The sequence below is a fragment of the Malus sylvestris genome, chromosome 9 (assembly GCF_916048215.2).
Source record: "Malus sylvestris chromosome 9, drMalSylv7.2, whole genome shotgun sequence".
Lineage (NCBI taxonomy): Eukaryota > Viridiplantae > Streptophyta > Magnoliopsida > Rosales > Rosaceae > Malus > Malus sylvestris.
In genome coordinates, this window is record NC_062268.1 from 34,555,784 (window position 1) to 34,569,160 (window position 13,377).

Below are 13,377 nucleotides of genomic sequence, written 5' to 3' on the forward strand. Positions count from 1 at the left end.
CCACTTTCTTGCTTCAATCTAGAGTGTTAATTTGAATCAATAAAGTGGCGACAACATTTTAAGAATACACTGAGGCTCATTGGTGCGTTTGGACGTGGAACTTCCTAACAAGATTGCTAGAGAATGTAGCATCAGTTGAAGGTCTGCATGGTAAAAGTTGCTGCGTGGATAAGAATCAGATACACCACTCCTACATTGGCAATGTCAATCGCGGATCAAATTCACCCAATTCTAAGTTAAACAATGTCTGTCAAGGGCAAGGTTTGAAATGAAGTTTGAAGAACTAAAATTTGAAGCCTTCCTTTTTTTGGGGAAATTGATGAATAAAGTCTGCATATGATGCATAGAGATACCGAGACAGAGAAGTATGAAAGTAGAGGAAATCATTGTTCAAGATCTTGTGTGAAGATTGGCATCATCATTTCATTGATGATGAAAGCCAAAGGTCTTCTCAGTGCTATAACACAGGTACAGAAATCCATCCTTGTCCTTGAACGATTCATACACAGAATCCATCAAACTAGCTGCAAATCACATTGCCAAAAACGAAGAGAGCTGTTGCTATATTATCATTGTATATACATGACAAAATACCGAAACCAGAATGCTGATGCTGATGATAAACGGAAGTAACTTGACTTGAATATACCTGTTTGAGGCAAAGTATCCTTCACAAAAACGAAGAGAGCTGTTCCAGGGGCCAGGTGAAGTCTGCTGCTCAAAACGTAAATGAATTGGCCGACGGACATGTCTCGAGGGACAAGGTATCTGTCATCCAAGAGATCATCGATCAGAGATATATGTTAATTATAATAGGGGTGCTAACCATCAAGTTCATTTGTATGTATTATGCATGTATATCCTATTGGGTCCTTGGCATCAAGGAAACTAATATAAATATTTAAATGCTGGTGGCCAAGACAACCTTTAACCTAAATGGAAAACATAACCCTAGGCTCCTTACTATTTCGGTTTGGTGTTTCTGATGAGTTACGTTTGCATATGCGACAAACTGTGATTTGCACACGAAAGAGGTCTATAAACTTACTTTTTCTTTTCCATCTGAGGAAGATTGCTCCTCGCATACTTTTCCACAATTACCTACAGTAAATATGAATATCAAAGATTTAAACTCTTTCACTTCAATCGCAAATGGTATTCTACTTCAAATTACCAAAATATATATATATATATATATATATGGGTAAACTGTCGGTTTACCCCCTGAACTTTCATCTCACTTTCGATTTCCCCCCTGAACTTTTCTATTGGAAAATTAAGGACTCAAACTAATTTTTTTAGCCAATTTGCCCCCTACCGTTAGTTTTTCATATATTCCATCCATATTTCCGTTAAGTGAGACCATGTGCATAACATGTGAGGATAGTTAAGTCATTTCAATTTTAAAATGATTAAAAACTGAAAATAAATAATAATAATAATTTTCTCTCTATTTTTTCCCGCTAATTCCTATCCTCAATTTTAATTTTCCCTCTCATTCCTATGCATGAGAAATAACATATGGTGTTATTGTCTTCATAAGTAGCTAAGTTAATCTTTTTTTTGAAGCATGTACTACCATTTTTATTTTCTCTAACAAATTAATAATTTGACAAATGCTCATGGTGTTATTGTCTCCAAAGCAGTGCATTAATATAAGAAACATGTCCATAAAAAAGACTAGGGTTTCTTATATTAATGCACTGCTTTGGAGACAATAGCACCATTAGCATTTGTCAAATTATTAATTTGTTAGAGAAAATAAAAATGGTAGACAATAACACTATATGTCATTTCTCATGCATAGGAATGAGAGGGAAAAATAAAATCGAGGATAGGAATTAGCGGGAAAAAATAGAGGGAAAGTTTTGCTTTTTTTATTATTTTCAGTTTTTTAATCATTTTTAAGAGTGAAATAACTTAACTACTCTCATATGTTGTGCACATGGTCTCACTTAACGGAAATATGGATGGAATATATGAAAAACTAACGGTAGGGGGCAAATTGGCTAAAAAAATTAGTTTGAGTCCTTAATTTTCCAATGAAAAAGTTCAGGGGGAAATCGAAAGTGAGGTGAAAGTTCAAGGGTAAACCGACTATATATATTAAGACTAATAATACGGAAGATTAACAGAGTTGGGCCCACAATTCAGAAGAACAACTTACGGGGACTCGATCAGGGTATTTGGTCACCATGTCCCATGATTCTTCAATCCTTTGATCTGAAGAAAACAATTTCAAAAGATTTACATATCAGCCTCAGCCCGATTCCAAAAACAATAACAAACAAAAGGAGCAAAGATTTTGTTTGAAGAATCCCAACACACCAAATGTAAACTCGTCCTTGAATGTTTTTGTTCGACCCATCGCTGTCTGTCGCTCTGTCTCTCCGACTCTGTTCGCGTCGGTACGTCTCTGACTCTCTGAGATAGGAGCAAGGAACAAGAAAAGAGTACCGCAAACGCAATGCAACTGCAGACGAGATGAATTCTATTTCTTGGGTTTATCTTTTCCCTTGCCTTTCAATGAATTTTTTTGGGCCGAATATTTGGGTCCAGCCCGGCAAGGCCCATCAAAACGCTTAAACCCTTCACGGTTCAAACGGTTGAATCGGAAACTCGGACAACAAACGAAGCAAAGGAGTTTGAGCACTGCGCAAAGGCGAAAGCATGGCTATGGCAGTGGAGAAGAAGAGCAGTTCATGGCGTCTGCAGAGCGGCCAATACCTCGGAGAAATCTCAGCCCTTTGCTTCCTCCACCTTCCTTCTCCCCTCTCTGCTCTCCCTTACCTACTCGCAGGTACGATTCTCTCCGTCTCTCTAAAACCTTTCAGCTTCAAATTCATTGTAATCTTGATTTGATTGCACAAAACAGGGTCGGGTTCGCAAATCATGGTGTATGATTTGGAAATGGGAAGAATGGTGAGATCGTTCGACGTGTTCCAAGGGATTCGAGTGCACGGGATAATCTGTTATAGCTCTGGTTCTAGTACTGAACGCGCAGAGGGAACACTGGCGTCTTCTATTGCTTTCAAAATTTCCGTGTTCGGCGAAAGAAGAGTGAAGATGTTTAGTTTGCAGATTGAAACGGTGCAGCAAGTCAATGTCAGTTTGACTCTATTGCAATCCTTGCCAAAGTTCTCAAATTGGGTCTTGGATGTTTCCTTCTTTAAGGTAAAACTTCAAATTCTAATGCTTTTTCTCATTAACTAATGGGTTTCCAGCTAGCTTACACGGGTTGTGGAGTTGAGAATTTAGTTTTTGTTGTTTGATTGGTGAATTGGTAGCAGGGCTCTGTGAGTGGCTCATATGGGGAGGGTGATTGTCTTGCTATAGGGTGTAGTGACAACTCTGTCCATCTATGGGATGTCTCAGCTTCTGCTGTGGTTCTTGAAGTTCGACATCCTGGTTAGTTAGTTCTAACTGAATTAACTAATTTGTTTTGAGCTTTCTTTTTAGATTTCCGATTTTTATTTGAAGTTCAAGTACTAAAATTTTTATTTGAACTGTAGAGAGGACCCTTCTTTATTCAATGCGGTTATGGGGAGACAATCTTCAAGCTCTCCGTGTTGCATCTGGTACCATCTATAATGAGGTGCCTAGTCTTTTCTTTCCATGATTCTCCCCACCCACCCAAATGATTATTATATGCACCCAAAGCGTGTTTAAATTGTTCTACTTTTCTAAGTTTCACCGAGGTTTTGAAATGAAAAAAAGACAAGAAAACTATCATAGATTCATAATTACAAAAATCTTTCAAAAGGATCTGATTCATTACATATTCTGTGAATCACCGCCTTTCCCCCTATGCCCCTATTAATAGTCTTAATGTACTGATTTTTCTGTTTTTCTTAAGTTCTTAACTTTCAAAGAATTGGGTTTCCACAGATCATTGTATGGAAAGTGGTGTCTCAGTATAATGCTGCATCTTTAACAAATCAAGTAGAAGACGGTATTGATCAGATAAATTCGTTCTCAGACTCTGTTCAGCCTCATGCTTGCCAGTATGAAGCTGTTCATGTAAGCAAACTTGTTGGACATGAAGGTTCCATCTTTCGGATAGCCTGGTCCTTTAATGGAACCAAATTGGTTTCTGTCTCTGACGATCGTAGGTGAATTTGTTGATTCTATGATCCTAAAACAACTATCATGTGTTTTCCTCTTGAGAGTGTTTCCATTCAATAACTTGGTCTCTTCTTTGGTACAGTGCTCGTGTCTGGGCAGTTTGTGCGGAAACAAAGCATTCTGAGAATCCAGGAGAGTCCATTGGCCTTGTGCTGTTTGGTCACAATGCCCGAGTTTGGGACTGCTGTATTCTTGGTTCGGTAAGCTTTACAAAAGCTTTTGAGCAGTCATTGTCTTCTTCTTCTCCCTTCTTTTTTGTTTCTCTACTGTCCAAACAAAATAACATCATTGGAAAATCAACTCACCGTGTCAAAGCAACATAGATAAGAACAGATTATTAGCTTCAGTTAAATCCTGGGGTAAGTTTTTCATTTGATTGGGTTTTCAATCCTATCTATCTCTAAGCATGCCATTTAATCACTGTGTCAATATGTAGGGTGAGAAGAATAAACTTTCCAAAATCAATTATCCAAGTCAACTTCGAACTTTTTACGTAATCACACTGGGTTTGTCTCGCGTGTGATTAACTCATGATGGAAATGGTCCTGGTGATTTAGACTAGATTATAAAATTCCTAATGTATGGATTGCTGATTCCAAAACCATTTATTTGTTTTAGTTGATTGTCACTGCTGGCGAGGATTGCACATGTCGTGTGTGGGGACTGGATGGTAAACACCTTCAGATGATCAAGGAGCACACGTAAGTGCCTTGTGGTTCTTTTTCTGTCAATGATTTGAATTCATTTTTATTTAACTTGAATCTGTAAATGAAATGGTTGTAGAAATAGTAAGAATAAATTTTACAGAAAAAAAAATTGTTGGTAGTGATTCCAGAAACGTTGCTGTTCTGGTAACAGCCTTGATCATTCCCTTTTTGTGGTCCTGTTATATGCAGAGGAAGGGGCATATGGCGTTGTTTGTATGATCCAAACTCTTCGCTTCTCATTACTGCTGGTTTTGATTCTGCAATTAAAGTGCATCAGCTGCACACATCCTCTGGGAGCCTGGAGGGACATGCAGATACAAAAGAATTTAATAGAACGATTGCATACACAGTTCATATCCCTACTTTTTCAGAGAATATTGGACCTATGGACAGGTAATGCTTTGATTATTGAAGAAGGTTTTGGGGTCCTTCCCGAATTCTTAACTCCAAACAAATAAAAACTTAAGTTTGTAGTCTTGGTAAAATATTGTTTTGTATTAGAAAATGCTATATAACAATTTGGTCCTCCACCTGCTGATCTAGGGTTTTGATTCATTGGCACCACAGCTAAGAAGTATTGTGGCTGTAAGAGTCCAACTTCTTAAATCTCATTTCTCTTGAGGATGTTTTATAGAAATTTTTAATGTGTTGCGAATGATCAGGGGAAGGGTAGTTGAGGCCTAAAAATTGATTCTTCAATATTCAGAATCCAAGCAAACCTTATAATCACTTATATATGCACATGCATTTTCCTTATTTTGGTTTATGTTTCTTAGATGTTGTCTTCCTGAAATCTAGTGAATATGGTATTGTTATCTTACTTTACATTGGTATTAAGAAATACTGTTTCCTTTTTCTGATTTGGTCCAGCAAAAGCGAATACGTCCATTGCTTGATAGTAAATATAGTAATGTTATCTTACTTTACATTGGTATTAAGAAATACTGTTTCCTTTTTCTGATTTGGTCCAGCAAAAGCGAATACGTCCGTTGCTTGAGCTTTGCACGTGAGGATACCCTTTATGTTTCAACAAACCACGGCTATCTGTACCATGCTAGATTATTGAACACTGGAGAAGTTGAATGGACTGAACTCGTCCGCCTCAGTCAGGAGGTCCAGATTGTTTGTATGGATTTGTTGTCAGAACCATTTGAATTTTGCTCCAGCATTGAGGACTGGGTTTCTGTTGGAGACGGAAAAGGAAACGTTACAATAGTTGGGGTTATACGTGATGCTTGTACTCCTAAAGTGGGTTTCTCCCTTACTTGGTCAGCTGGGATAGAGAGGCAACTCCTAGGAACACATTGGTCCAAGTCACTAGGTTCTGGGTAATGATTAGTCATTGCTCTATTAAAAAATAATTATCAATTTTCTCTTCAATACCTGATTTCTTCATTGCAACTATGTTATCAAGGTCTTCATTCTAGATATATGTTGTCCATAATTGGCAAGGGTGGTCCATATCATACAATGACTACACATACCAGTGTTCCACTTTCTAGAATGGTATACCCATGCCACTTAAATTTCCAATGATAGACATCATCCAACCCTTGCTTTAAATTTTAGATGCAGAAGTTTAAAATATTTAAATCACCAATTCTTCTGTTCATACCATGTAGGTATATCTTCACCGCCGATCCTAGAGGAACATTAAAGCTCTGGAGGTTGTCTGACCATTCTGCAAGGAGCTGCAATGTCTTTCTTATGGCAGAGTTCACATCAATTTTTGGAACTCGAATAATGTGTTTGGATGCATTGTTGGAGGAAGAGGTAACTGTTAGCTAAAAATATCGTCCGTATACTATTATTTCAATTTCCGGAATGGTATGAGGACTTAAAGGATTGGAATAGAGAAATGCATGTTAAATGTACCTATAACGGTGTTCAATTATCAGAAAAAGAATTTCCAAAAAACTGGTTAACAGACAGCATTCAGATCAAGATCCTATTTCCTTTTCGTCTTAAACCTTGGCATTGTTGGAGGAAGAGGTAACTGTTTTCCATTGTCTTTTTTTTACCTCTTAATTTCATTTGAATGGGTTTGCACGTGGTCCTTTGATTGGCATGAAGTGTCCAGAATCACTACGAAGAAATATTTAAATACCAGAGAAACCCCGTGGAGTGTGGGTTGACACTGGCCAGCTTAAATTAAGACAAAATATAACACATGGTGGTCACTGTTGTGTTAAGCGACATATTTTATATCCTATCCTTCCCAACATTAGTGTTTGTTCATCTCTCTCTCTCTCACACACACACACACACACACATGCACGCACGCACAATGAAATCATGTTATTGAATATTCTTGTATGTTAGATAAAAGGAGACTATGACTACTGCTCAGGTACAGAGAGATATGAAGACTTTAAGGATAAGTCTAAGGAAATATTTAACCGTGTGCCTAAATTTATAAGAGATTATACATGAATTGTTGATCATGTGAAAAGAAGATGCGGCTTGGTTAACTTTTCAGTTCTTGAATTTAATCTAGAGAAAACTGATATTAGTCTAATTTCTTTAGAAACTATTTGGTATAGTCCAGATAAACTTAATTGTTTTTATTATCTTATGGTTGATTTTTGTAGGTATTGGTATGTGGAGATATACGTGGTAATCTTGTTTTGTTCCCTCTGTTGAAGAGTGTCTTGCATGGAACGGTAGAACCTAACATGAAAATATCTCCGTCCAATTACTTCAAAGGAGCTCATGGAATATCAAGTGTTTCAAGTTTGGCTGTTGCTAAACTAAGCTCCGAAAAGATTGAAATACGCTCGGTATGGTCACAATTGACTTTTAATCTGCAAGAGTGATGACTTATTATAACACTTGCTTTCCATTATTTCCGAAGTTATTTGTGTGTCTTTGTGTATAGTGAGTAGTGAGAAATTGTAATGCCTTTTAAACTTTACCTTTTCCCTTTTCTTTATTAGAAACACTTTATAGCTGTTACCAGAGAAAATACGACTGCTTTCTTAATTTCCCAGTTTCTCAGACAGGAGCAGATGGGTGTATATGCTATCTGGAGTATGAAAGAGATATGAAGAGTTTGCAATTTATAGGGATGAAACAAGTGAAAGAGTTGAGTCTTATTGAATCTGTTTCTGATAATAGCTCTGTTAATGAGTTGTCAACCTGTCATTGTGCTGCTGGTTTTGCATCAGTGGATTTTATAATTTGGAATTTAATAACTGAAACCAAGGTATTGTCCCTTCCTGTATGGCTGTACCTATAACTTCTTCCCCTGAAACGATTGTAAGTTTTTTGTGTTATTTATTTTGGTGCCTGAGGGTCCATATATGTTCCAGGTTGTCCAAATTCCATGTGGTGGATGGAGGCGGCCGCATTCCTATTATCTTGGTGATATACCAGAAATAAAGAACTGTTTTGCATATGTTAAGGTTTGTAATTGACCAAAAAGTAGACATCCATAGCAGGCTACAATATGAGTTGTTTTAGTTTTATTTATGCCATTAAATGTTCTTTTTCTGCTAGGCACATTACTCTATCTTTTCATTTGATCATTCCGTATACATTTCATTTGCTTACTTTGAAATAGAAAAGAGTAAGTTTTCATCAAGTTTATAGAAATGTTGTATTTATCTTAAAGTCTGCACTAAAAGTCTGCATAATATTCATTTGAATTTCAGGATGAGATCATTTATATCCATAGGCGATGGGTGCTTGATGGTGAAAGGAAGATACTCTCCAGGAATTTGCATATGCAATTTCATGGGAGAGAGATGCATTCCATATGCTTTGTCACTGAAGATTTGCAACCTGGAGTAGATGAGAAGTACAGCCTATTCACTGGATCTAGTTGGATGGCTACTGGGTGTGAAGATGGAACTGTGAGGTTGACTAGGTATGGTTACAATTATTAGCAATTTACTTTCTAAAATTAAAAAAAAAAAGAGAGAAAGTAGTTGAGCACCTCCGCTATGAAACTGGGGTTTTTTCAGAGGGTTATGCAAAACCAGCTAAATGTATAATGATTTACTTAGGTATACGCCAGGTGTTGAAAATTGGTCTGCATCAAAATTGCTTGGGGAGCATGTTGGTGGATCAGCTGTGAGATCAATATGTTGTGTGTCAAAGTTATACATTGTTCCATCAGATGCGGCCAGCATAAATGAAAAAAATGCAGCAGCAGAGAACAGAGAAACTCCAGTTTTATTGATTTCAGTTGGTGCAAAGCGGGTCTTAACTTCTTGGCTACTAAGAAGTAATAAGGTGAACAAAAAGGATGAAATACTATCTGATCAGCAGCATAACATCACTGGAAATGGAAATAAAGTTTTGTCGCAAGAGTCATCTTCAATGTCATTCCAGTGGCTTTCAACAGATATGCCAGTCAAGTATTCTAGTAATCCAAAATTTCCAGACAATATAGGGAAAAAAATTGGTCTAGCAGGGAATGTTTCTACTGAAGATGCTGATGCAGGATCTAGATTAGTGTCTTCAAAAAAGGGAAATATGGAGTTCAAATCTTCAGTTAAGGATAAATATGAAGATGACTGGAGATACCTGGCTGTCACTGCGTTTTTGGTCAAATGTGCTGGTTCCAGGTAATAGGAAATGACTAATTGTTTGCTATTCTTATCTAATTTCTCTTTTTGATCTAATTCCAAGTTCTCGATTTCTTTCAGGATTACCGTTTGTTTTATTGTTGTTGCTTGTTCAGATGCCACCCTTGCATTGCGGGCTCTAGTTTTGCCCTATAGGCTATGGTATTAATGAGGGAACCCTATCTTCTATTTTTAATGATTTTCGCATCACTTCATAGTTCATATATGACATTCCTCTATGATACTGTAGGTTTGATGTTTCTGTGTTGGTTCCTCTCTCATCACCAGTTTTGGCATTGCAGCATGTCATCCTTCCCACATGCGTCCCTTCTGAAGGTCAGTCGTTGAATGGATCATATATGGGCTTGAGAAATAGGCGTATGGGATTGAGAAATTTCACCAATTTAAATTTCTGGATCCCTCTTTTGAATTTGGGATGAACCTTGTACTGATTAAAGTCTGTACACATAGCCTTCTCTGATCTGATGTTTTCCCCTTTTTTTTCCTTGGACTACTGGTACTGTCACAACTGATGCATCTAAAGTCCTTTAGTTGAACATAAGAGAAGGTTTTTCATATTTTAAATTAAACTCGACACCCCTATGAATTTATAATGCATAGAATACCTTTCTCTGAACTCCAGGTTGATATTTTTGAGATAATTGCGAGCCTCATATCTTGAAAATCTAGACGGTCACTTTCCTCTTTGTAACCTGAGCTTTGTCCCTTGTCATGATTTTTATACTGCCTAAGCACGTTCTTGCTGGGTTGTGAATATTAATTGTATTTCACTTTTGTCCGAATTTTATGTTTTGATGTTTTGAATTTATATTTTCAAAGTATTGTCTCTAATAACTTGATTTGCAGATAATGTTCAGAGGGGGTGTTTGTATATTCTCATTAGTGGGGCTACTGACGGAAGTATTGCCTTTTGGGACCTCACCAGAAGCATTCAAGCTTTCATGCAACTTGTATCAGTACTTGATGTTGCAAAGTTCATTGATTGTCAGAAAAGGCCACGGACAGGGAGGGGAAGTCAGGGTGGACGACAGTGGAGATCTTTAGGCAGTAGCATGTCAAAGAATAGACTTGGCACTGGTTCCACCACTGTAAAAGCTGGAGAGCAAACTAAATGCAATTTGCCTAATCACATTGTGGATGGAATGACATCGATGCAAAATGATCACGAGAGCAGAACAGTTTCTTCCCAAGCTGACGATACTGCTTCCGAAGTGAATGCTTCTGATTCCTCATCTGATATATGTGAAATATCTCCTTTAGTTGTTTTCAAGACCATTCATCAATCGGGTGTCAATTCTCTCCATGTTTCAGATGTAGAGGGTTGTCGAAGTCCTGAAATTGGGTTTCTGTACAATTTAATTAGTGGCGGTGATGATCAAGCGCTTAGTTGTCTTACGTTTGAATTGTCAGTTTCAGCATCAAACACTGGATCTGAGAATATGGCACTGGAAATTACAAATTCAGTCACTGAACTTGGAAGTACAAAAAAAATTATTCACTCTAGTCAAGACAAGAACTATTGGATCAGATTCCTAAATCATGATAAAGTCCCTTCAGCTCACAGCTCTGCTGTAAAAGGTAAAGGAAATTCTTTGAAACCTGATTACTATCCCATTGTAGAGTAATTCCCAATGTTGAGAATAAAGACCCTTTATTTTTAAACTCTTTTTTTTTTTTTACGTCTCCTTTCCTAGAACCTTTGAAGGACTAGTGTTAGTAATTTTTCTTGCTGAAATTCACTGTATTTACTGTGTAATCAATTTGTGTTTTATTTATGAAGGTGTTTGGACAGATGGATCTTGGGTTTTTTCCACTGGTCTTGATCAACGTGTCAGGTGCTGGCGTCTAGAGGATGAAGGTAAACTAATCAAGGGTTCTTATTTCATCATAAGTGTGCCAGAGCCAGAAGCGCTGGATGCTAAAGTGTGTGGCCGGTGAGTAAAGTGCCTCGTACTAACATAGATTCACAACTACCTTTATAGCAGAATGATTTAGTATATCAGCATGATATGAACTGATACCATACTTCTTTGACATTTTACCAAATATTCTTTATGTTTTGTTTAGGAACCATTATCAGATTGCAGTAGCTGGGAGAGGAATGCAAATGCTTGAGTTCTCTGAATCTTTAGATGTCAGTTGATGAACGCAGAAGAGTCAAGTTGGTATTTTGGTGATTTAATGTTTCACATGGCGAGGCGTTTTCTTTCCAGCAATCATGTTTTTAACAGCTGTTTTAGTAACAGCGGTCCTGCTATCATGAGTAAGAGTCTCACAGTTTTCACACTGGTCTGCCATCTGCAAATTCTTGTTCTCTGAATTGCATAGCATAAGTAGAAGACCAGCTAGGTTGCGATATGGTGATAGGTGTCCTTTATATTTAGTGTTCATTTTTCTTTGGGGTCCTTGATGCAAAACACAAGGTATGTTTAGCTGATTTATCCAGTTTTGCAGTTCGCATGAAAAATCTGGAGTTGTGAACTGTAATAAGAAAATAATAGATATGACAGTAAATTGTATAATCTAGCTTCAATGGATGTACAAGTTTTCAAGATCAAGTTAAAATTCCCCATTGATGCATTTTTTGAAGCTTAATTTTACATACAAGTAGGTAGCTTAAAAATCATCTATTGTACACACTGATTAGGTGTCCTCACTTCCCGGGCACGAAGTTGGTGGCATAAGCCCAAGCGTTGTTGGTAACAGGGTCAGCCAGATGATCAGCAAGGTTCTCAATGGGGCCCTTTCCGGTGACAATAGCCTGCACAAAGAAGCCGAACATTGAGAACATGGCAAGCCTTCCATTCTTGAGTTCTTTGACCTTAAGCTCTGCAAATGCCTCTGGGTCATCTGCAAGTCCCAAAGGATCAAAGCTGCCTCCTGGGTACAGTGGGTCGGTGATCTCACCAAGGGGTCCTCCGGCAATGCGGTAACCCTCAACAGCACCCATGAGAACCACCTGGGTTGCCCAGATTGCTAGAATGCTCTGTGCATGAACTAGGCTTGGGTTTCCAAGGTAATCGAGGCCACCTTCACTGAAGATTTGAGCTCCGGCTTTAAACCACACTGCTTCTCCAAACTTGACTCCGTTCCTGGAGAGGAGCTCCGGGAAAACACAGCCCAAAGCACCAAGCATTGCCCATCTTGAGTGAATGACTTCAAGTTCACGGTTCTTGGCAAAGGTTTCGGGGTCTGCTGATAGCCCAGCAGTGTCCCATCCGTAGTCACCAGGGAACTCTCCGGTTAGGTAAGATGGAGCCTCACCGGAAAATGGGCCAAGGTACTTGACACGATCAGGGCCGTACCAGGGGCTCCCCGATGAGACAGCAGGCTTTTTCGCCGTCTTCCTCATAGAAACCCTACCGTTTCCTTGGACAGCTGAGAACTCTGTCTGTGTGTTCAGAGGAATGGCCTTCCCAGTGAATGGGGATGAGAGAGCCATAGTTGCCATTGGGGGGGAGAGAGAGAGAGAGAGAGAAGATGATGATGAAATTGTTTGATGGTTTGAGTGTGCAGAATCTGTTGGTTCTATATTTATAGGGGGGGGGGGGGGTGTCCTGTGAGATCCAGAATCCTATCCAGAATCGATGTGTATCTTGATCCTTTTCCTGATTGGTTCAAAGGGGTGATGTAGTGATTTAGCATCCAGCTCACCTTCCCATCCAATCAATGAAGGATACCATTGCAAATTGCAATCGGATTGTGTTCAAATTATTTTGGACTATTTCCCCAGAACAGATATTGAGTCACTCTTTAGTCCTCGTAGCCCCGTGTAGGACATCTCTTGTTACGAAAATTCTCGAGTATGCCAATTATATTGTATGCATTGTTATATTTAACGACTAGTCGTGCGATCATGAATTTAACAAGTGGTGGTGATCCACGTAAAAGCTAATGTTACATTGTCGTATATTAATTACTATGTACTCTCCTTTGTTTTGGTGGTGCTTCAG

The 13,377-nt window shown here is 38.3% G+C and overlaps 3 protein-coding genes across 5 annotated transcripts; 1 reads left to right on the plus strand and 2 right to left on the minus strand.

Moving 5' to 3' along the window:
* Positions 1 to 195: 195 nt before the first annotated feature.
* On the minus strand, positions 196 to 2,496 carry LOC126582025 (autophagy-related protein 8i-like). The gene is made up of 5 exons (XM_050245987.1): positions 2,329 to 2,496; positions 2,168 to 2,223; positions 1,049 to 1,101; positions 650 to 768; positions 196 to 524 (listed from the first exon to the last, which is right to left on the minus strand). The coding sequence occupies exons 1-5, from the start codon at positions 2,366 to 2,368 to the stop codon at positions 424 to 426; spliced, it is 369 nt and encodes a 122-aa protein (XP_050101944.1). The 5' UTR covers positions 2,369 to 2,496; the 3' UTR covers positions 196 to 423.
* A 71-nt stretch (positions 2,497 to 2,567) lies between these two features.
* LOC126582022 (uncharacterized) lies at positions 2,568 to 12,004 on the plus strand. 3 transcript variants are annotated; one of them, XM_050245983.1, is made up of 20 exons: positions 2,568 to 2,800; positions 2,876 to 3,174; positions 3,288 to 3,408; positions 3,513 to 3,595; positions 3,889 to 4,112; positions 4,208 to 4,325; positions 4,744 to 4,826; positions 5,022 to 5,225; positions 5,804 to 6,160; positions 6,455 to 6,605; positions 7,424 to 7,612; positions 7,831 to 8,037; positions 8,144 to 8,236; positions 8,486 to 8,700; positions 8,840 to 9,403; positions 9,485 to 9,565; positions 9,654 to 9,739; positions 10,271 to 11,002; positions 11,205 to 11,358; positions 11,492 to 12,004. In XM_050245983.1, exons 1-20 carry the CDS (start codon positions 2,671 to 2,673, stop codon positions 11,565 to 11,567), a joined length of 4,167 nt encoding a protein of 1,388 aa, XP_050101940.1. In that variant the 5' UTR covers positions 2,568 to 2,670; the 3' UTR covers positions 11,568 to 12,004. The 3 variants fall into 3 exon arrangements, with proteins under 3 accessions (XP_050101940.1, XP_050101941.1, XP_050101942.1); XM_050245984.1 differs by having other exon boundaries at positions 3,291 to 3,408; XM_050245985.1 differs by lacking the exons at positions 3,889 to 4,112; positions 4,208 to 4,325.
* On the minus strand, positions 11,970 to 12,949 carry LOC126582023 (chlorophyll a-b binding protein of LHCII type 1-like). The gene has a single exon (XM_050245986.1). It carries the CDS (start codon positions 12,873 to 12,875, stop codon positions 12,078 to 12,080), a length of 798 nt encoding a protein of 265 aa, XP_050101943.1. The 5' UTR covers positions 12,876 to 12,949; the 3' UTR covers positions 11,970 to 12,077.
* Positions 12,950 to 13,377: the final 428 nt, after the last annotated feature.